Genomic DNA, 16,487 nt, shown 5'->3' with positions numbered 1-16,487 from the left:
CTCCACCTTGAAAGCTTACCTGATGAGGAGGGTAGAAGAGGTGACCATATCACCTTGAAGAAAGTGAAGTGAGGAGGCTGCCTGAGATTCAAAGCTGAATTTGACAGAGGATACAGGTTGAGACAGTGAAGGCCAGGGAACCCTGAGATGCTGCAGTGCATGGGGTTGCAAAGAGCTGGACACAACTGAGCAACTAAACAGGCTGAAATAATCAAGCGCTCACTTCTTTCAGAGCATGTTGGGGTTTAATCTTCCTAGTAGAAAATCAAAGCATTTTACCTCCCCAGCAGAGACCACAGGCATCTGGGCAATTTCCAGGTAGAGAGCATTCACCTCAAAGCCTCCTCCACATTATAGTCTGTGGCATTGAGCACCAACACCAATGTTTGTTCCTACTGGCAGAGTTTCCTTTTTTAAATACATATGTTGTTGTTTGTCACTAAAGTATGTCTGACGTTTTGCAACTCCCAAGACCGTAGCCCTCCAGACTCCTCTGTCCATGGGATTTTTCAGGCAAGAATACTGTAGTGCCAGCCATTTACTTCTCCAGGGCATCTTCCTGACCCAGGGATGGAATCTGTGTCTGCTGCACTGGCAGGCTGCTTCTTTACTGCTCAGCCACCAGGGAAGCCCTGCATACATATACACACACACCCTTAAAAGCAGTTTAATGCCTGCTAGCTTGGCTCATACAGAAGAAGGTTAAAATTGTCAGTGAGGAAAAACCAAAATGTATTCAATTGTATAAAGGCTTCTTCCCTTTCAACAAACAAGGATAAAGCAAATTTCCTCCCATTTCTCCTCTTTTACAAAAGAAGTCTAATTGTAACTGAGTGTTATAATTCAAAGACCATTCTCTGGCATTTTCCTCCGACTCCAGCTGATGTTAGAACTATGCTGTGTAACAAAAGAAAGCCATTTTCTTTTTTTGTTGTTGTTTTTTTCATAACTTCATTATACTATATATACAGTAGGAAGTTTTATATAGAAATTGCAAGAACATGTTACCATTTAAAGAATAAAGGTACATAACTGAAAGAGCCATGTTACAAGAAAGGACAGGTACAAACTTACTGATAGAGTTCTGTAACGAAATGATTCTTAGATATCTCCATTAGAAAGTGTCTCCATCTTTGAGATAATTCAACCTTCTCCAGCCACTCTTAGATGTATTTAATACTACTTAACTGCTATTTTCAATGAGCTTACCAAGCATCCTCTTAAAGTTTTATTTGTGTTTTGGAAGGTGTTTTTTTGCTTTGTTTTATACCTGGCTAAGTGTAGGCCAAATTGACTACCATATTTTTTATTTAAACTGAAAGTAATTATATAAAATTCTTTTTTCCTGTTACTGCTTTAACTATCTCAACCTTCCTTAAATTCCTATTTGTCTAATAACATTGCCCCACCTGTTTTAATCTCTTTCATTAACTCACTCTAAAGTTACATGGGTGTCTTATATCATGCTGACCAACTTGGAAATAGATGATTTTTCTTCTAGCTCCCATTTTACTAATTTTACTTCATGTATTTCCCATTTATTTTTCCTATGCTTACTCCTTAGGCTGATTGGTATGATCACATACTTCTTTTCTTTTTCCATTAAATTTGCAAGTAAATGGTTGAGGTACCCCATTTTGGAAGTTTCCCCCCTACACCTCAGGAAGACTAGAGGGAAATGATACCAAGGATGTGTCTTAGGTGGAAAATTCCTCTAACCCAGGCACAGACTTTGTTCTTCTGAAGTGAGCAGTTTTCCTGATTTACACTCCCTCATTTCTTCTTTACACTCTCTCACAAGAGAGTAATCAGGGTTGGTTCCATTAAGAACACACATCTATACCTCCAGGCAATCATATAGGCATGAGTGAAAGACCAACCCCCGCAGAAAGCAAAATTTCTAGACAGAGAGCGACGTCTTCTCCTGAATCAGAGGACCCTCATTAATATCAGGTGTAGGGACTTTGGGGGTCCAGTGGGTAAGAAACTACGTTCCAATGCAGAGGATGCAGGTTTGATCCCTGGTCAGGGAAGACTCTACATGCCTTCTGGCAACTAAGGCCGTTTGCCGGAATTACTGAGCCTGCACTATAGAGCCTGGAGCTGCAAGGGAGACAGGACACAGCCAAAATTAATATAGATTAAAAAAAAATTTTAATATATCAAGTTTAATACTTTGCTGCAGTCATTCCAAAAGCCAATGGCTATTAAACAAGCCTAACAAAATAGACACAGACAAGCATGGACAAAGAAATCCAAAAGCCTGGGACTCAATCCTTTGCGTATCTCAGCAGCTATAACCTTTTATTCCCACCCTACCTTGTGGAAGTGTTTGTCCCCCCAGTCCTGTCCGACTCTGTGGACTGTAACTCACTAGGCTCCTCTGTCCATGGGATTCTCCAGGCCAGAATACTGGAGTGGGTTACCATTCTCTTTCCCGACCCATGGATCGAACCCAGGTCTCCTGAATGGCAGGCAGATTCTTTACTGTCTGAGCCACCAGGAAGCCACACTACTCTCCCTTAGAGTGGGAATCTAACAATCCTGAGAAGGTTTCAGCACAATTTCAGCCCAGGCACCTTTTAACAAGGTTACGCACCCGAAAGACGTCTGATCCTGGAGCAGTTTCTTCTCTCAGAAGTGAAAGCAGCACCAAGGAGCCTGGAGAGCAGCAGCAGGATACAGGAACGTGACTGCTGACCCCTAGACAAGTTTGGTCTGGGTGGCCACTTAGGGTCAGTGGCAAGGGTCCACCTGCTGCCAGGGGCCATAGTGCCCCTGGTGCCTTTGGCAGACAGTCACAAGATTTCTGTGTCTTAGGGTCACAAATATCTTTACCTAGCAAGGGCTCTCTGCCCACTGTGCACAGAAGCCAGTACCAAGGTACCAGCTTTTGAGAAGATAAAAGTGTATTGCAAGGTTGACTGGCTATCTCTTGCATCCAGGACTCAGGATGAAGTTTGGGGGACTAGGGGAATTTGGAGCTTCCCTGGTGGCTCAGAGGTTAAAGCGTCTGCCTGGAGTGAGGGAGACCCGGGTTCGATCCCTGGGTCAAGAAGATCCCCTGGAGAAGGAAATGGCAACCCACTCCATTACTCTTGCCTGGAGAATCCCATGGAGGGAGGAGCCTGGTAGGCTACAGTCCATGGGGTCGCAAATAGTCGGAGACGACTAAGCGACTTCACTTTCACTTTTTCAGGGGGGAATTTTAAACTTGGAACCTGATTGGCTAGTCTTGAACATGATTGGCTTAGTCCATATAAGCTCTTCCTGCTGCTGGAAACCAGATTTTCTTGATCGAAGAACTTCTCATTTCATGAAAGCCTCAAGTAGCAACATTTCTGTCCAATTGAGTTCCACAAACCAAAGATTCTTGATCCTACCGTTATTCTGGAGATAAGAGTTCCTGTCTTGCACATGCACAGTGCTGTCTCTGTGAAATAACTCAAGGTTTCATTAACCAACAGTCTATTCAAGGAAACAAGACCCCTTTAAGCTGGTGCTATTTCCATTTGATTAATCAATGATATATTTAAGAAAATGAAACTAGGTTAAGCCAGTCAATATTTTACCTGCTGTTTAAAATTTAATAAGCTTAATGTTATTTTTGCTATTGTAACTATAACTGATCTTAGCCATATGTCTAAATTTTTTATTAATTATAAAAATGTTTATATTAATCTTCACTAAATTGCTAAACTCATTTTTATAATCATTTACACTGACTAATTTTCAGAAACTGAAGTGGGTGTCTCTGGTCTTAGACACAACAGGAAGTAAAAAAACGCTGGTTTCTACCTGTATTCTCTTAAGGTCCCTCACCTTCAGAGAGATCGAAGTGAGAGAACACCTCCTCCAAGCGTGGTCTGTGGGCCAGCAGACCCGCTCAGAAATACGAGGTTATTGACTCCATCCCAGTCTTACCCAATCAGAATCTCTGAGGGCGGGCTCAGACACAAGGTCCTCGGGGTATTTGCATATTAATGCGAGAAGTGTGGGTCAGAGAGATCTAGAACAGGTGCTACTCATAGACTGGTCTTCAGGTGGTGAGAATCAGCTTGACCTGGGACTTGGTAGAAATAAAGATATTCACTAACTCCAGACCTGAGTTAGAAACTCCAGGAGTCATACCCTCTAGAAGATTCTAATATGCACAGAATTTTGAGAACTGCTGGTTTAAAATGTGAAGGCAAGCATGACTAAGGGTTCAGTTCAGTTCAGTTGCTCAGTCGTGTCCGACTCTTTGCAACCCCATGGACTACAGCAGGCCAGCCTCCCTGTTCATCACCGCCTCCCTGTTCATCACCAACTCCCAGAGTTTACTCAAACTCATGTCCATTGAATCAGTGATGCCATCCAAGCATCTCATCCTCTATTGTCCCCTTCTCCTCCCGCCTTCAATCTTTCCCAAAATCAGCGTCTTTTCAAATGAGTCTGTTCTTTGCTTCTGATGGCCAAAGTATTGGAGTTTCAGCTTCAACATTAGCCCTTCCAATGAATATTCAGGACTGATTTCCTTTAGGATGGACTGGTTGGATGTCCTTGCAGTCCAAGGGACTCTCAAGAGTCTTCTCCAACACCACAGTTCAAAAGCATCAGTTCTTTGGCGCTCAGCTTTCTTTATAGTCCAACTCTCACATCCACAAATGACCACTGGAAAAACCATAGCCATGACTAGACAGAGCTTTGTTGGCAAAGTAATGTCTCTGCTTTTTAATATTCTGTTTAGGTTGGCCATAACTTTTCTTCCAAGGAGTAAGAAGAGACTTTTAATTTCATGACTAAGGGTATTCATCCAAAAAAAAGAAAAAAGATGAGCCTGTATTTCCCAAATTGTATTATGTAGGATACATAAAAGTTTTTTTTTTTTAATAAAAGGGTTCATGGTCAAATATATTTAAGTAAAACATAGTTTAAACTATTATTTTTCTTTTTCACAGCAAGATGTTTAAATGGGCATTGTGAGTCTCTGAGATAGTTGATGGCAAGTTTCAAACCTATTTGAGAACACTTGAGATTTAAGCTATAGTGGTCCATCCACATATTACAAAGTACAACTCAATTTCTGGACAAAGGACTAAAAAAATGTGAATTTGTATTTTGAGTAATATCGCTTACTGTCTCCTTGGAAAAAAAGACTGGATTGTAGCTCTGGTATGTTCACATGTACTATCCCATATGTGTCTCAACAACTAACTCTCCAAGACATTGGAGAATAATCATTCTCCAAGATGTAGGACACACTAGTGGGGTAAAAATAAAGCATCAGTTCAGTTCGGCTCATTTCAGTTGCTCAGTCGTGTCCAACTCTTTGCGACCCCATAAACTGCAGCACACAAGGCCCCCCTGTCCATCACCAACTCCCAGAGTTCACTCAAACTCACGTCCATTGAGTCAGTGATGCCATCCAGCCATCTCATCCTCTGTCATCCCCTTCTCCTCCTGCCCCCAATCCCTCCCAGCATCAGAGTCTTTTCCAATGAGTCAACTCTTTGCATGAGGTGGCCAAAGTACTGGAGTTTCAGCTTTAGCATCAGTCCTTCCAGTGAACACCCAGGACTGATCTCCTTCAGAATGGACTGGTTGGATCTCCTTGCAGTCCAAGGGACTCTAAAAAGTCTTCTCCAACACCACAGTTCAAAAGCATCAAGTCTTTGGTGCTCAGCTTTCTTCACAATCCAACTCTCACATCCATACATGTCTACTGGAAAAAACCATAGCCTTGACTAGACGGACCTTAGTCGGCAAAGTAATGTCTCTGCTTTTGAATATGCTATCTAGGTTGGTCATAACTTTCCTTCCAAGGAGTAAACATCTTTGAGTTTCATGGCTGCAGTCACCATCTGCAGTGATTTTGGAGCCCCTCAAAATAAAGTCTGACACTGTTTCCACTGTTTCCCCATCTATTTCCCATGAAGTGATGGGACCAGATGCCATGATCTTAGTTTTCTGAATGTTCAGCATATTGAAAAGCAGAGACATTACTTTGTCAGCAAAGGTCCATCTAGTCAAGGCTATGGTTTTTCCAGTGGTCATGTATGGATGTGAGAGTTGGACTGTGAAGAAAGCTGAGCACCAAAGAATTGATGCTTTTGAACTGTGGTGTTGGAGAAGACTTACTGCAAGGAGATCCAACCAGTCCATCCTAAAGGAGATCAGTCCTGGATATTCATTGGAAGGACTGATGTTGAGGCTGAAACTCCAGTACTTTGGCCACCTGATGCAAAGAGCTGACTCATTTGAAAAGACCCTGATGCTGGGAAAGATTGAGGGCATGAGATGAAGGGGACGACAGAGGATGAGATGGTTGGATGGCATCACCAACTCAACGGACATGGGTTTGGGTAGACTCTGGCAGTTGGTGATGGACAGGAAGTCCTAGCATGCTGCGGTTCATGGGGTCACAAAGAGTCGGGCACGACTGAGTCACTGAACTGAACTGAGGCAAAACTTTGATTAGCTAGTTGCTTTTTACAGATGGATAGATTGTTACATTTTGGGAAATTCTACTGAAGATCTGATTAAGTTTTCTTTAGAACGTTTCCAATCCATTTATGATAAAAGTACCATTTTTTGATTCATATGGGTGAATAGATTAACTATTTGGAGTGTTGATATAATAGAACAGAAAATCAGAATACTAGTAAAGCCAAAGCCATATTTAATTTCTCTGGTAGAATAGGCTTATGAAAATACTAGCTTATTTTTGGAGTGTTATATCTAGTGACATTAAAAATCCACTTGTATTATATGGAGTTAAACGGACCATTCACATTTAGCTGCTCAGCATTTTGATGAAAGAAATAAGGGATTCATGGTGCTTGAATTTCTTCCTTGATATGCAATGCTTAAAAAAAAAAAAAAAAAAAAGCAGCCACGATGCTATTGTCCCATCTTTGCTTACAGTCCAGCACCAGAAAATCATACTGAGACAACTCATTGTTTCTTCCGGTGGTAGAGAAAATTTTAACAGTATTGATTTGTTTCTTACTTATTTGTTTTCAAACTTTTCTCATAAGGAGGGCCATCTCAGTTACCCTGGAGAGAAGCCAGCAGAGTTTTTGCCTCAGCATCCATTTCTATCTCTGAGAACTCCATTATTAATAGGTTTTATTTATTTTCCCTTCTGGTTAAGTTTTACTTGAAAATAAAAGACTTCTTTACTTAATGTGTTAGTCCCTCAATTTACGGAAACAGCAAAGACATAGATCTTATGAGCAAGGCGTAGACCAAGATTTCAGACCTATTATAGGGGAAAATGGGAAGAACAAAATGTTCAACATTAAGCCAGCCTTTTCACTCTTCTCTTATAGACTCAACCAAATTCTGTAGCTTTTCCAAGATCAGTGGTTCCTCAGTGGAGGAAACACCAGTTTAAAAATTTGGTCTAGTGGCCAGTTGCCCAGAGTGCCCATCCATGAGAAGCTCTGAACATCACTGGAGATATTGTGAGGGGGAGAAAACTGTGATTTTGGGGGTGATTTTAGGGGAGAGAACTTCATGGGGTTGAATGAGATACTTTAATAAGTAGCACAGCATCAGGGAGTGACTCCTTAGGGAGACTCTGGAACAACACCAGCTAGTCCTGGCTGAGGGCTGCTTTGCTGAGCAGGGCAGGCAAGTATGGAGTAGAGTCAAGTGGATCAGAGCATCCTAGAAGGTTGATCTCTAGGGATCCTGGACCCACTCTTCTCTTTGAACAAAGTACTCAACCTTCCCTCCACATAAATATTGAATAAAAATTTAAAAATCAATACTGTTGATTTATCCAAATTATTAGCCTGCCTGTGGCAATCCTACAAAGAAGTTCAGTCTGTTCTGTATTTAGTCACTCAGTCTTGTCTGACTCTCTGCGACCCTATGGATTATAGCTCACCAGGCTCCTCTGTCCATGGGATTCTCCAGGCAAGAATACTGGAGTGGGTTGTCATGCCCTCCTTCAGGGAATCTTCCTGACCCAGGAATCAAACTCAGATCTCTCACATTGCAGGCAGATTCTTTACCATCTAAGCCACCAGGGAAGCCCTAAATTCATCCCAGGATAATCAAAGTTCAGCTCAGAGAGACTTATCAAATGCCAGCACCTACAATATTCCTTCTAAACAAAGTTCCCTCTCTTTAAACTCTCGATTCAAATATTTTTGGATAACTACTATGTTCAGTATAACTGCTTCTCTTTGACAACAGCTAAAGTTGGTCTTGATATAAACCAAACTGTGTTCTTGAACCTATTCCACTGGCTTCTCATCAAATTAGTGTGAGAATGAAATTTATTAGTGTAAGAGTAAACTTCATGACAATCCTTTCAAGGGATTCTTTAGTCATTTTTTCCCTTCTTTTCCTATTTTCAGAACATTTTGTTACAACCAAAAACTCAGGTACTGTAATCAAGTCAGGGCTTTCATGGAAGCAGAGAGTTAAGTCAAATCACATAGGCATCTGCATATAATAAATATAGTCATTAGAAGTCTAAAAGACACTATTTCATGAATGTTATTTTAGTTTGAACCAGTTTAGGAGCCTAAACATTTAAGACTTCAGCCAGAGAAGTCCATTCACATATTTCATAATATGTCTCATTTGATGAACAAAAGATTAACAACATGAATATAAGAAGCAGGTGTGAGTACTCTAGATAGGTCAAAACCTTAACACCATCTAGACAAGTCTCTAATTTCTGGGTACAGTACATGGCATGCGTGAATTTTGTTTCAATATGCTTCCCAAAGTGATAGCTTAGAAAGTCACATAGCCATATCCTACCCAGTCTTCCATTCCTAGAGGCAGAAGTATTTGCTGATGATTGAAAGGTCATGCAAAACAGATGTGAGGGCAGCTGGATTTTCCAGCAATGCTTCAGTGGCAAATAGATGGGGAAACAGTGGCCGACAATTTTGGGGGCTCCAAAATCACCGCAGATGGTGACTGCAGCCATGAAATTAAAAGAGTGAGTCTGGGTAAACTCTAGGGGTTGGTGATGGACAGGGAGGCCTGGTGTGCTGCAGTTCATGAGGTCACAGAGAGTCAACACGACTGAGAGACTGAGCTGAAATGGAAACACATTAATATATCTTGGTATGTATTTTAAAGACTTTCACTTAAGTTACATAGTTCTTAGTTATCATAATATAAATATTGAACATATTTTTAGCTTAAAACTCTATAGATCATTTTCATCTAATGTTAATATTTTTGGCTTATTTGAATCTGGGAAAGATTATGAATGTTTTTCCTAAATTGTATTATTTCATAGCAAATAGATGGGGAAACAGTGGAAATAGTGGCTGACTTTATTTTGGGGGGCTCCAGAATCGCTGCAGATGGTGATTAAAATGAAATTAAAAGATGCGCTTGCTGCTTGGAAGCAAAGTTATGACCAACCTAGACAGCTGTATTTTCTTCATTCACAATCGTATCACTTGCAGCTAATAACAATTTTTCTTCTCTTTTGAACCTTACACCATTCATTTGCTTACATTTGTCTTACTGCATATTGTTCAATGGATCTATGTCTGAGTCACTATCTCAGTCTAGTATTGATAATTTGCATAAGGGCAATCTTGGATTTTGACTTAGCTTAAAGGTGAACAGTAGAGATTCTGGTTTTAGCTCTGATTTATTCTTAATTTACTTTGATCTTACAATGTTTATTATCCATAAATACAGTCATGCAATAATAGGCATGTTTTCTCTCATTTCTAGATATTTTAAAGTTAGATATCAAATTTTCAATGTATCTAATATACACTAGTGGCAGTAGACATAGGTCTATGAAAATTATCTTGATGAAAAGAATGCTTTCTGACAATATTTTCCTAATATAAATGATCTCTTCCTTAGGAACTGGTGTGCTTATGTACATACCAGATTATCTCCAACAGTGATACTGGACAACCAAGTCACTTATGTTCCAAGTGGCAGAGGGCCCTGTGGGTGGACCAGTGGACCCTGTCCTCAAAGGTATGTAGTGTTTCTTGAAAATACCCACTGCTTATACCATAATCATGTGTGGCCTGGAATATGCAAAGAAAGTTAATCATACCAAGTACATGTATGTACAGTAGGGTCAGGGTAGAGCCATCACATTAAACTAGATGTGTGATCTTTAGCTAAAATGCACAAACTAGTTATCCTTGCATCTGGTCCTATCACTTCATGACAAATAGATGGGGAAATAGTGGAAACAGTGGCTGACTTTATTTTTGGGGTCTCCAAAATCACTGCAGATGGTGATTGCAGCCATGAAATTAAAAGACGCTTACTCCTTGGAAGGAAAGGTATGACCAACCTAGCTAGATAGCATATTAAAAAGCAGAGACATTACTTTGTCAACAAAGGTCCGTCTAGTCAAGGCTATGTTTTTTCCAGTAGTCATGTATGATGTGAGAGTTGGACTATAAAGAAAGCTGAGCGCCGAAGAATTGATGCTTTTGAACTGTGGTGTTGAAGAAGACTCTTGAGAGTCCCTTGGACTGCAAGGAGATCCAACCAGTCCATCCTAAAGGAGATCAGTCCTGGGTGTTCTTTGGAAGGACTGATGTTGAAGCTGAAACTCCAGTACTTTGGCCACCTGATGCGAAGAGCTGACTCATTTGAAAAGACCCTGATACTGAGAAAGATTGAAGGCAGGAGGAGAAGGGGACGACAGAGGATGAGATGGTTGGATGGCATCACCGACTCAATGGACAGGGGTTTGGGTAGACTCCAGGAGTTGGTGATGGACAAGTTGGTGTGCTGTGGTTCATGGGGTCACAAAGAGTCAGACATGACTGAGCAACTGAACTGAATTGCCCCTTATGGGTGTTTTTAGCATATATGAAATAAATGGAGTAATATGCTTAGCCTAGTGCCTGGTAGTTTGTGGGTTTTTAATAAATGTTAACTCTTATGTTTGTTTCTATTTTTATTATTACTATTACTTATATTCTATGACTAGACCAACAGTCCTTTAATTCCATGAAATTCATACGGTTCTAAAGGTTTATTGATAATTTCCCTTTCATACTAGGCTAAAGAGAAGCCCATAACTTGGCAAGCCACTAATTGCAATTATGCTTGGTAAAGCAGCTAAGTGGGTTCTTTCTTCTTGTGTCTATTTTAATGACTTATGTTATTTAGGGTTGTTTTTTTAATTATGTAATTTTCCTAAAATGTGAGGCTGAGTGATAAATTCTCTGAATTCATGCAGTCACAGTAGCTCAGCTGGGGGTGTTTCAGGAAAGCCTGCAATAAAAACTAAAATTGTTATTCAGGCCATGATGGCTAATGTTATGCAAATTGTCATACAAATAACTCGGGCAATGAATCAGTCTGGAACAGTGTGCAGTAAGGATACATAAAATCAGGGTGTTTCTTAGTCCCTAAGAGCATAGCTAAGGCCCAAGGTCCAAAGAGCTAAGCACATCTTAGGGATTTGGGAGACCTGAGCTCCAGTTCTTCTTCTGGCATTTACTCCCTTTATGACAATTTCCTAGTCAATGTGCATTACAAAGAAAGGACTGTTAATTCTTTAGTAGTGAAAATATCACTACAGTAACCCCAATCACATTGCCCTTCTGAGTTTAAGGTGAGCTTTTTTTTTCTCTTTGAACAAACTAGAAATATGTATCTTTGTTCTCCTTTTTTAATCTTTCTTTACTTTTGAGTGAATCTCTCCTTTTACTTTCTATTTCAGTACAAATGCAACACTTGTCAGTTTTTCTTTGTCTGAGCCACATGCACCAGGGATACAGTTTGTCAAAGCAGGAATGGTTGAGTTCAACAGTAATGCAACTAACTGCTTGAGTTTACCCTGATAAACTCTAGAGTCTTCTCCCAAACTGCCTTACTCCCTGTTTAGCATTAGCTTCTGGACTAGAGATGCTGTTTCACTGGACAGAGTTATTTGCTGATTATAATTTACAGAAATAAATACAGATAAATGATTAGCCTACTTTCAGAGATGGAAGATATCTTATAGCTCATTTTAAAACTGAGAAATAATTTCACACATAATTAATCACCCATCAAGTTATCATAGAAACTAAGACCCAGCCTGTTATAATACATTTCCCCACATAATCAAGGTTTATCCATGATAGTGGCTACTGTTGTCTCCACATAGTCATATGTGACAAATTAAGATAATAATAGGTTCCTCATCACCAAGCCAGGGTAATAATACTGTCCTCATAGAACTAATATGGGGATTAAACAAGATAATACAAACCAATTTCACAGACCCATTTAATAAGAAGTATTACCTAAATATTAAAGTCATAGGGATAAGAATCATGTGACCAAGTTGTATTTATGATTTACACTTACATGTTTAAAGCTTGCAATTTAGTACCATTCACTATTTATTAATATATTGATTATTAATTTGAAATGCTATAGTTTCTTCATTTCCCTTTCATGGTTTCTTCTCAGAAACATTTTCTCATGTTAGATCCTTCTTTTTTCTCTCTCTCTCCCCCCCTTCCCCTCCCTCCCTTCTTCCCTCTCTCTCTCCCTCTAAGAGAAATATTATATAAGAGAAATAATAGGTAGTTTAATTTAAAAACTTGAGAGATAAGAAAGTACAGGTTAAAATCATAGTGGCTATCATATTTTTAATCAGATCATCGATATCTAACTTGTTTCAAGTTGTTTAATATAGATCTGGAGGAAAGCAGATTCTTTTAACCCTAATGATATAAGAAATAGTAAGAACTAAAACTAATTATTCCCATAAACTATTTAAAAATTAGAATTAAAATAGATTTTAACATTGGTTTAGTGAAAAGCATTATCAAGGGAAACATTGTAGTATCTTTAGAAAACATAATGATAGGTATAAATTTTAAATACCAAAGAGTATAAACCTTAATTTTTTAATAATGTAAAGAACTCTAAGTTTGATAGCAATATTGATGATGAACATTATTATAATAAGAAGAATAACAGATAACATTTAACATAAGCTTATTATATTCCAGGCATCATCCCACTTTTATTCCAACTAATAATTTAATGTGAGACAAATAATCTGTTTTCCCCCAATTGGGCTCCTCTCCTCTAGATCTCAGAAGATACCAAATTCTGTGTACAGGATGCAATATAAGATTGTTACCTCATTAGAATGGAAGTGCTGTCCTGGATTCAGCGGACCAAAATGCCAGCTAAAAGGTATCCAGGTTCGATGCATGAGACGGTGCTCAGGGCTGGTGCACTGGGATGACCCTGAGGGATGGGATGGGGGAGGAGGTGGGAGGGAGGTTCAGGATGGGGAATACACATACACCCATGGCTGATTCATGTGAATATATGGCAAAAACCAGCACAATATTGTAAAGCAATTAGCCTCTAATTAAAATTTTTAAAAGGGTATATTCTAATAGTAATTTCATAATCACAATGAGAAGCATAAAACTACTAAAGAATAAGCAACTGATTCCAAAGGAGTTGTGTTTTCTCTTTTGAACTCAAGTAAATTAACATGAAGTGAAACTACCAAGAGTTACTATTTTAGAGCTTCTTAATGTGGGAGCTATTCCAGCACCCTAAAATTTCATAAGCTATCCTTTAAATTCTTTCATTTTTGTATTGGTTTCATATGATGAATAATTGAAGATCTGTCTAAATATTTTAATTTCCCTTAGCTCTGTGGCATCAACAATGCCTTATTAAAATATCAGAAATCCTAACTTTATATTTTTAACTAAACTGTCTTAGAAGTGACCCTATGTAAAAAGAAAATCACCTTCTAGTTTTATTCCAGTTCAATCATTTGAAATAATATCATCTATAAGTGAAATTCTGCTTTTTAAAACATATTCTAATGGAGCCATTTTTCAACAAAGTTTACGGATTTTCTGGTGGCAAGCCTGATCAAATGCATGGTAACCTGCTATGGTCTAACATCCATGTGACTATTATTTTGCTTTGGGCTTTAAATAGGTTTCCTTTGAAAAATAAAATACTGCATCAGAATACATAGTTTAAATGAATGAATATTTCAAGAAAGGCCATTAGAGGTAGCAGGGAATTCAATCAACAGTGTAAGAGACTGTGATTAAAAATTAATGTAAATGTGGAGAAACCATTATGATTCACATTAAAAAAAAAGAAAGTTATAATATAAAAGCTCTAGGAAACTTGCAGTTTAGTTAAGGATATTATATATGGTTCTTCTAGGCCATTCACTGAGAATCTGTAGGCAAATTTCACTGTACTGCTATTTTATTCTGGATCTGGGCTGAATTTCAGAAATGTTATTTAATACATTTTCAGAGTAGAGCATCAGGTAAAACAAAGTTTTAAGCAAAATATCATCTATACCAAAAATATTTGCAAAGAAGGTGGTTTAGCATGTTCTAAAAAAACTCAAAATATGATCCAGCTTCCCAAGGATTTCTGATTTCCATCAGGTACACAGACATACTCTCTGTGGTAAAACATATTTGTTTATAGTCTGTGTGTGTCAGATGGTTAAGAGTTCTGGAGAATATGTAGTACTCTACTCTAAAGTTTACAGTTCATTTTTATATTTCTCTTCTTATGAAAAAAGATCCTTAGGATTATTAATTCCATCATCATTTCTTAAATATTCAGTGTTTGTTCAGAAGGGTTCACAATATACCCTTCTAGAAATTTTGAATGTCATTCCACGTTCTATTGTACCTAACAGACTGAATGCAGACGTGTAGCAGGAAGAGGAGCCTGCATGTCAAAGGGTGTCATCGTCTCCAGCTGATGAGGACTATGTTCCTTCATGCCTCTTCCTTTTATACCTGCTAATGGATTATTAATCACTAAAGGTGGACTGTTCATGCCCAGGGGGAAAAAACACAGAATTCCATCATTATAAATATACACACACAATAAAAAAAAGAGACTAGTTGACAATTTTGAACACCTACTAGGTACTGTTTTCCCCTTTTTTCAAAGTATTATATGAAATATTTAAACTGAATCCAAACAGGATTTGCTTTGTTTTTTTAACAACACCCTCTGGTATAATGGAAGCAACCTGCGGATACCTTTAATACTAGATTCACAAATTGTTATCTTGAATCCCCATTAACAAACACATTCCACAACAGTTCTGACTCTGACTTTCTGTCCCAATACTGTAACTAGAATTATGCAGGCATCTGCTGGTTAAGCTGCTATGGGAAGGTCTTCTTTCCACTGAAATCTATAGTAGGAATAATTTTCTGATGGTAGATGTGCCCATTGTGTCATTTTGTCATACAATCAACCCTAATACAACTGTGATTCCAAGGGAACCTACTGTTGCTGCCTACAATATCCTGACCATCCCAGTCTTCACTTTTATCGCAGTACATAAAAGCTGTTGAATTTTTCATTAGTGCATTTGATGCACTGGTAGGATCAAGAAATACTGTGTCCCTTTGTCCCTTGAACCATTCTTCATTATCTCATCTATCCTCGGGGCAGGGGTTGGGGGGTGAGGAGGGAGTGCACACATTTTCCTTCCGATTCCTACCCAATTACATACCAAGGTACTCCTCCCCTTTTCATCACACCTTATATGTGTGCCAACAGTCTTTTATTCATATGCGGGAGAGAAAATTGTCAGGTTTCCTTTGACAGCACTCTCCATGCTGTCTCACATGACAAGCAGCTCCAAATATGGCAAGAACAATCAGTGTGGCTGATCCATTCTTTAAATCCCTTCAGAGCCCTCAAGGGTTTGAAATAACCTGGTTATGTAGCTATGATGATGATTACTTCCGTGTCAGTCCTTTACAACAAGAGGGAATTATTTTATTCATGGAAAATTTGTAAAGTATTACACGAATGTCATAAATCCTTGTTTCCCCACAACTTTCCTTCCCACAACATAATTAACTTCATAATAGAAAAGAAAACTAATTTTAATTTAAATTGCTCTAGGCAGGTCTTTTTAAATATATAATCAATAGATCAGAAAATGGAATTGCTGGCAACTATACTCTCATTTATTTCTCCTGCTTCACTTTCCACCCTTCTCTTTTTCTGTCCCTTTCAGTAGGCCAATCCCCAACCTGTTAGGAAAGGATGTGTGATCCAAAATCCATGGGGGCAAAAGAATTTGAAAAAAAAAAAACCAGGTACATGTTTATGTATAACTGAATCACTTTACTGTACAATTGAAACCAGCACAACACTGTTAATCACCTATACACCAATATAAAATAAAGCATTAAAAAAAAAAACAAAACCCATGGAGCATTTCTTTCTGTGGTCTTATTCTCCAACATACTATTTATATTATTACTAACTTTCCACACATTCTCTTTTTGCTGCAACTCAGAGAATCAAAATTCTGGTAAGAAGTTGTAGATTAGCTATTAAAATATTAGTCACACTCTTAAGAAGAAACTAAGTTTTAAAAAGCGTAAGTGAATAGAGTTTTGTTGGTAAGAAAAAGGAGCACCAAGTCCAATATCAAAGTAACATTTTTATATATTTTACATTTGTTACACCTTTCTTGAGGGTCAGCAAGCTTGTCTTCACAA

The 16,487-nt window shown here is 38.6% G+C and overlaps 1 protein-coding gene across 2 annotated transcripts in view; it reads left to right on the top strand.

Moving 5' to 3' along the window:
- The window catches only part of MMRN1 (multimerin 1), a 106,533-nt gene that overhangs the window by 43,062 nt on the left and 46,984 nt on the right, over window positions 1–16,487 (top strand). For both annotated transcript variants that reach the window (XM_040237851.1, XM_040237852.1), the window contains exons 3-4: window positions 9,841–9,960; window positions 13,043–13,149. In XM_040237851.1, coding sequence (XP_040093785.1) covers window positions 9,841–9,960; window positions 13,043–13,149 — 227 coding nt within the window. The remainder of the gene's footprint in view (window positions 1–9,840; window positions 9,961–13,042; window positions 13,150–16,487) is intronic.

This window comes from Oryx dammah, unplaced genomic scaffold (assembly GCF_014754425.2).
Source record: "Oryx dammah isolate SB20612 unplaced genomic scaffold, SCBI_Odam_1.1 HiC_scaffold_3, whole genome shotgun sequence".
Lineage (NCBI taxonomy): Eukaryota > Metazoa > Chordata > Mammalia > Artiodactyla > Bovidae > Oryx > Oryx dammah.
This window is presented reverse-complemented; position numbering and strand designations above follow the sequence as displayed.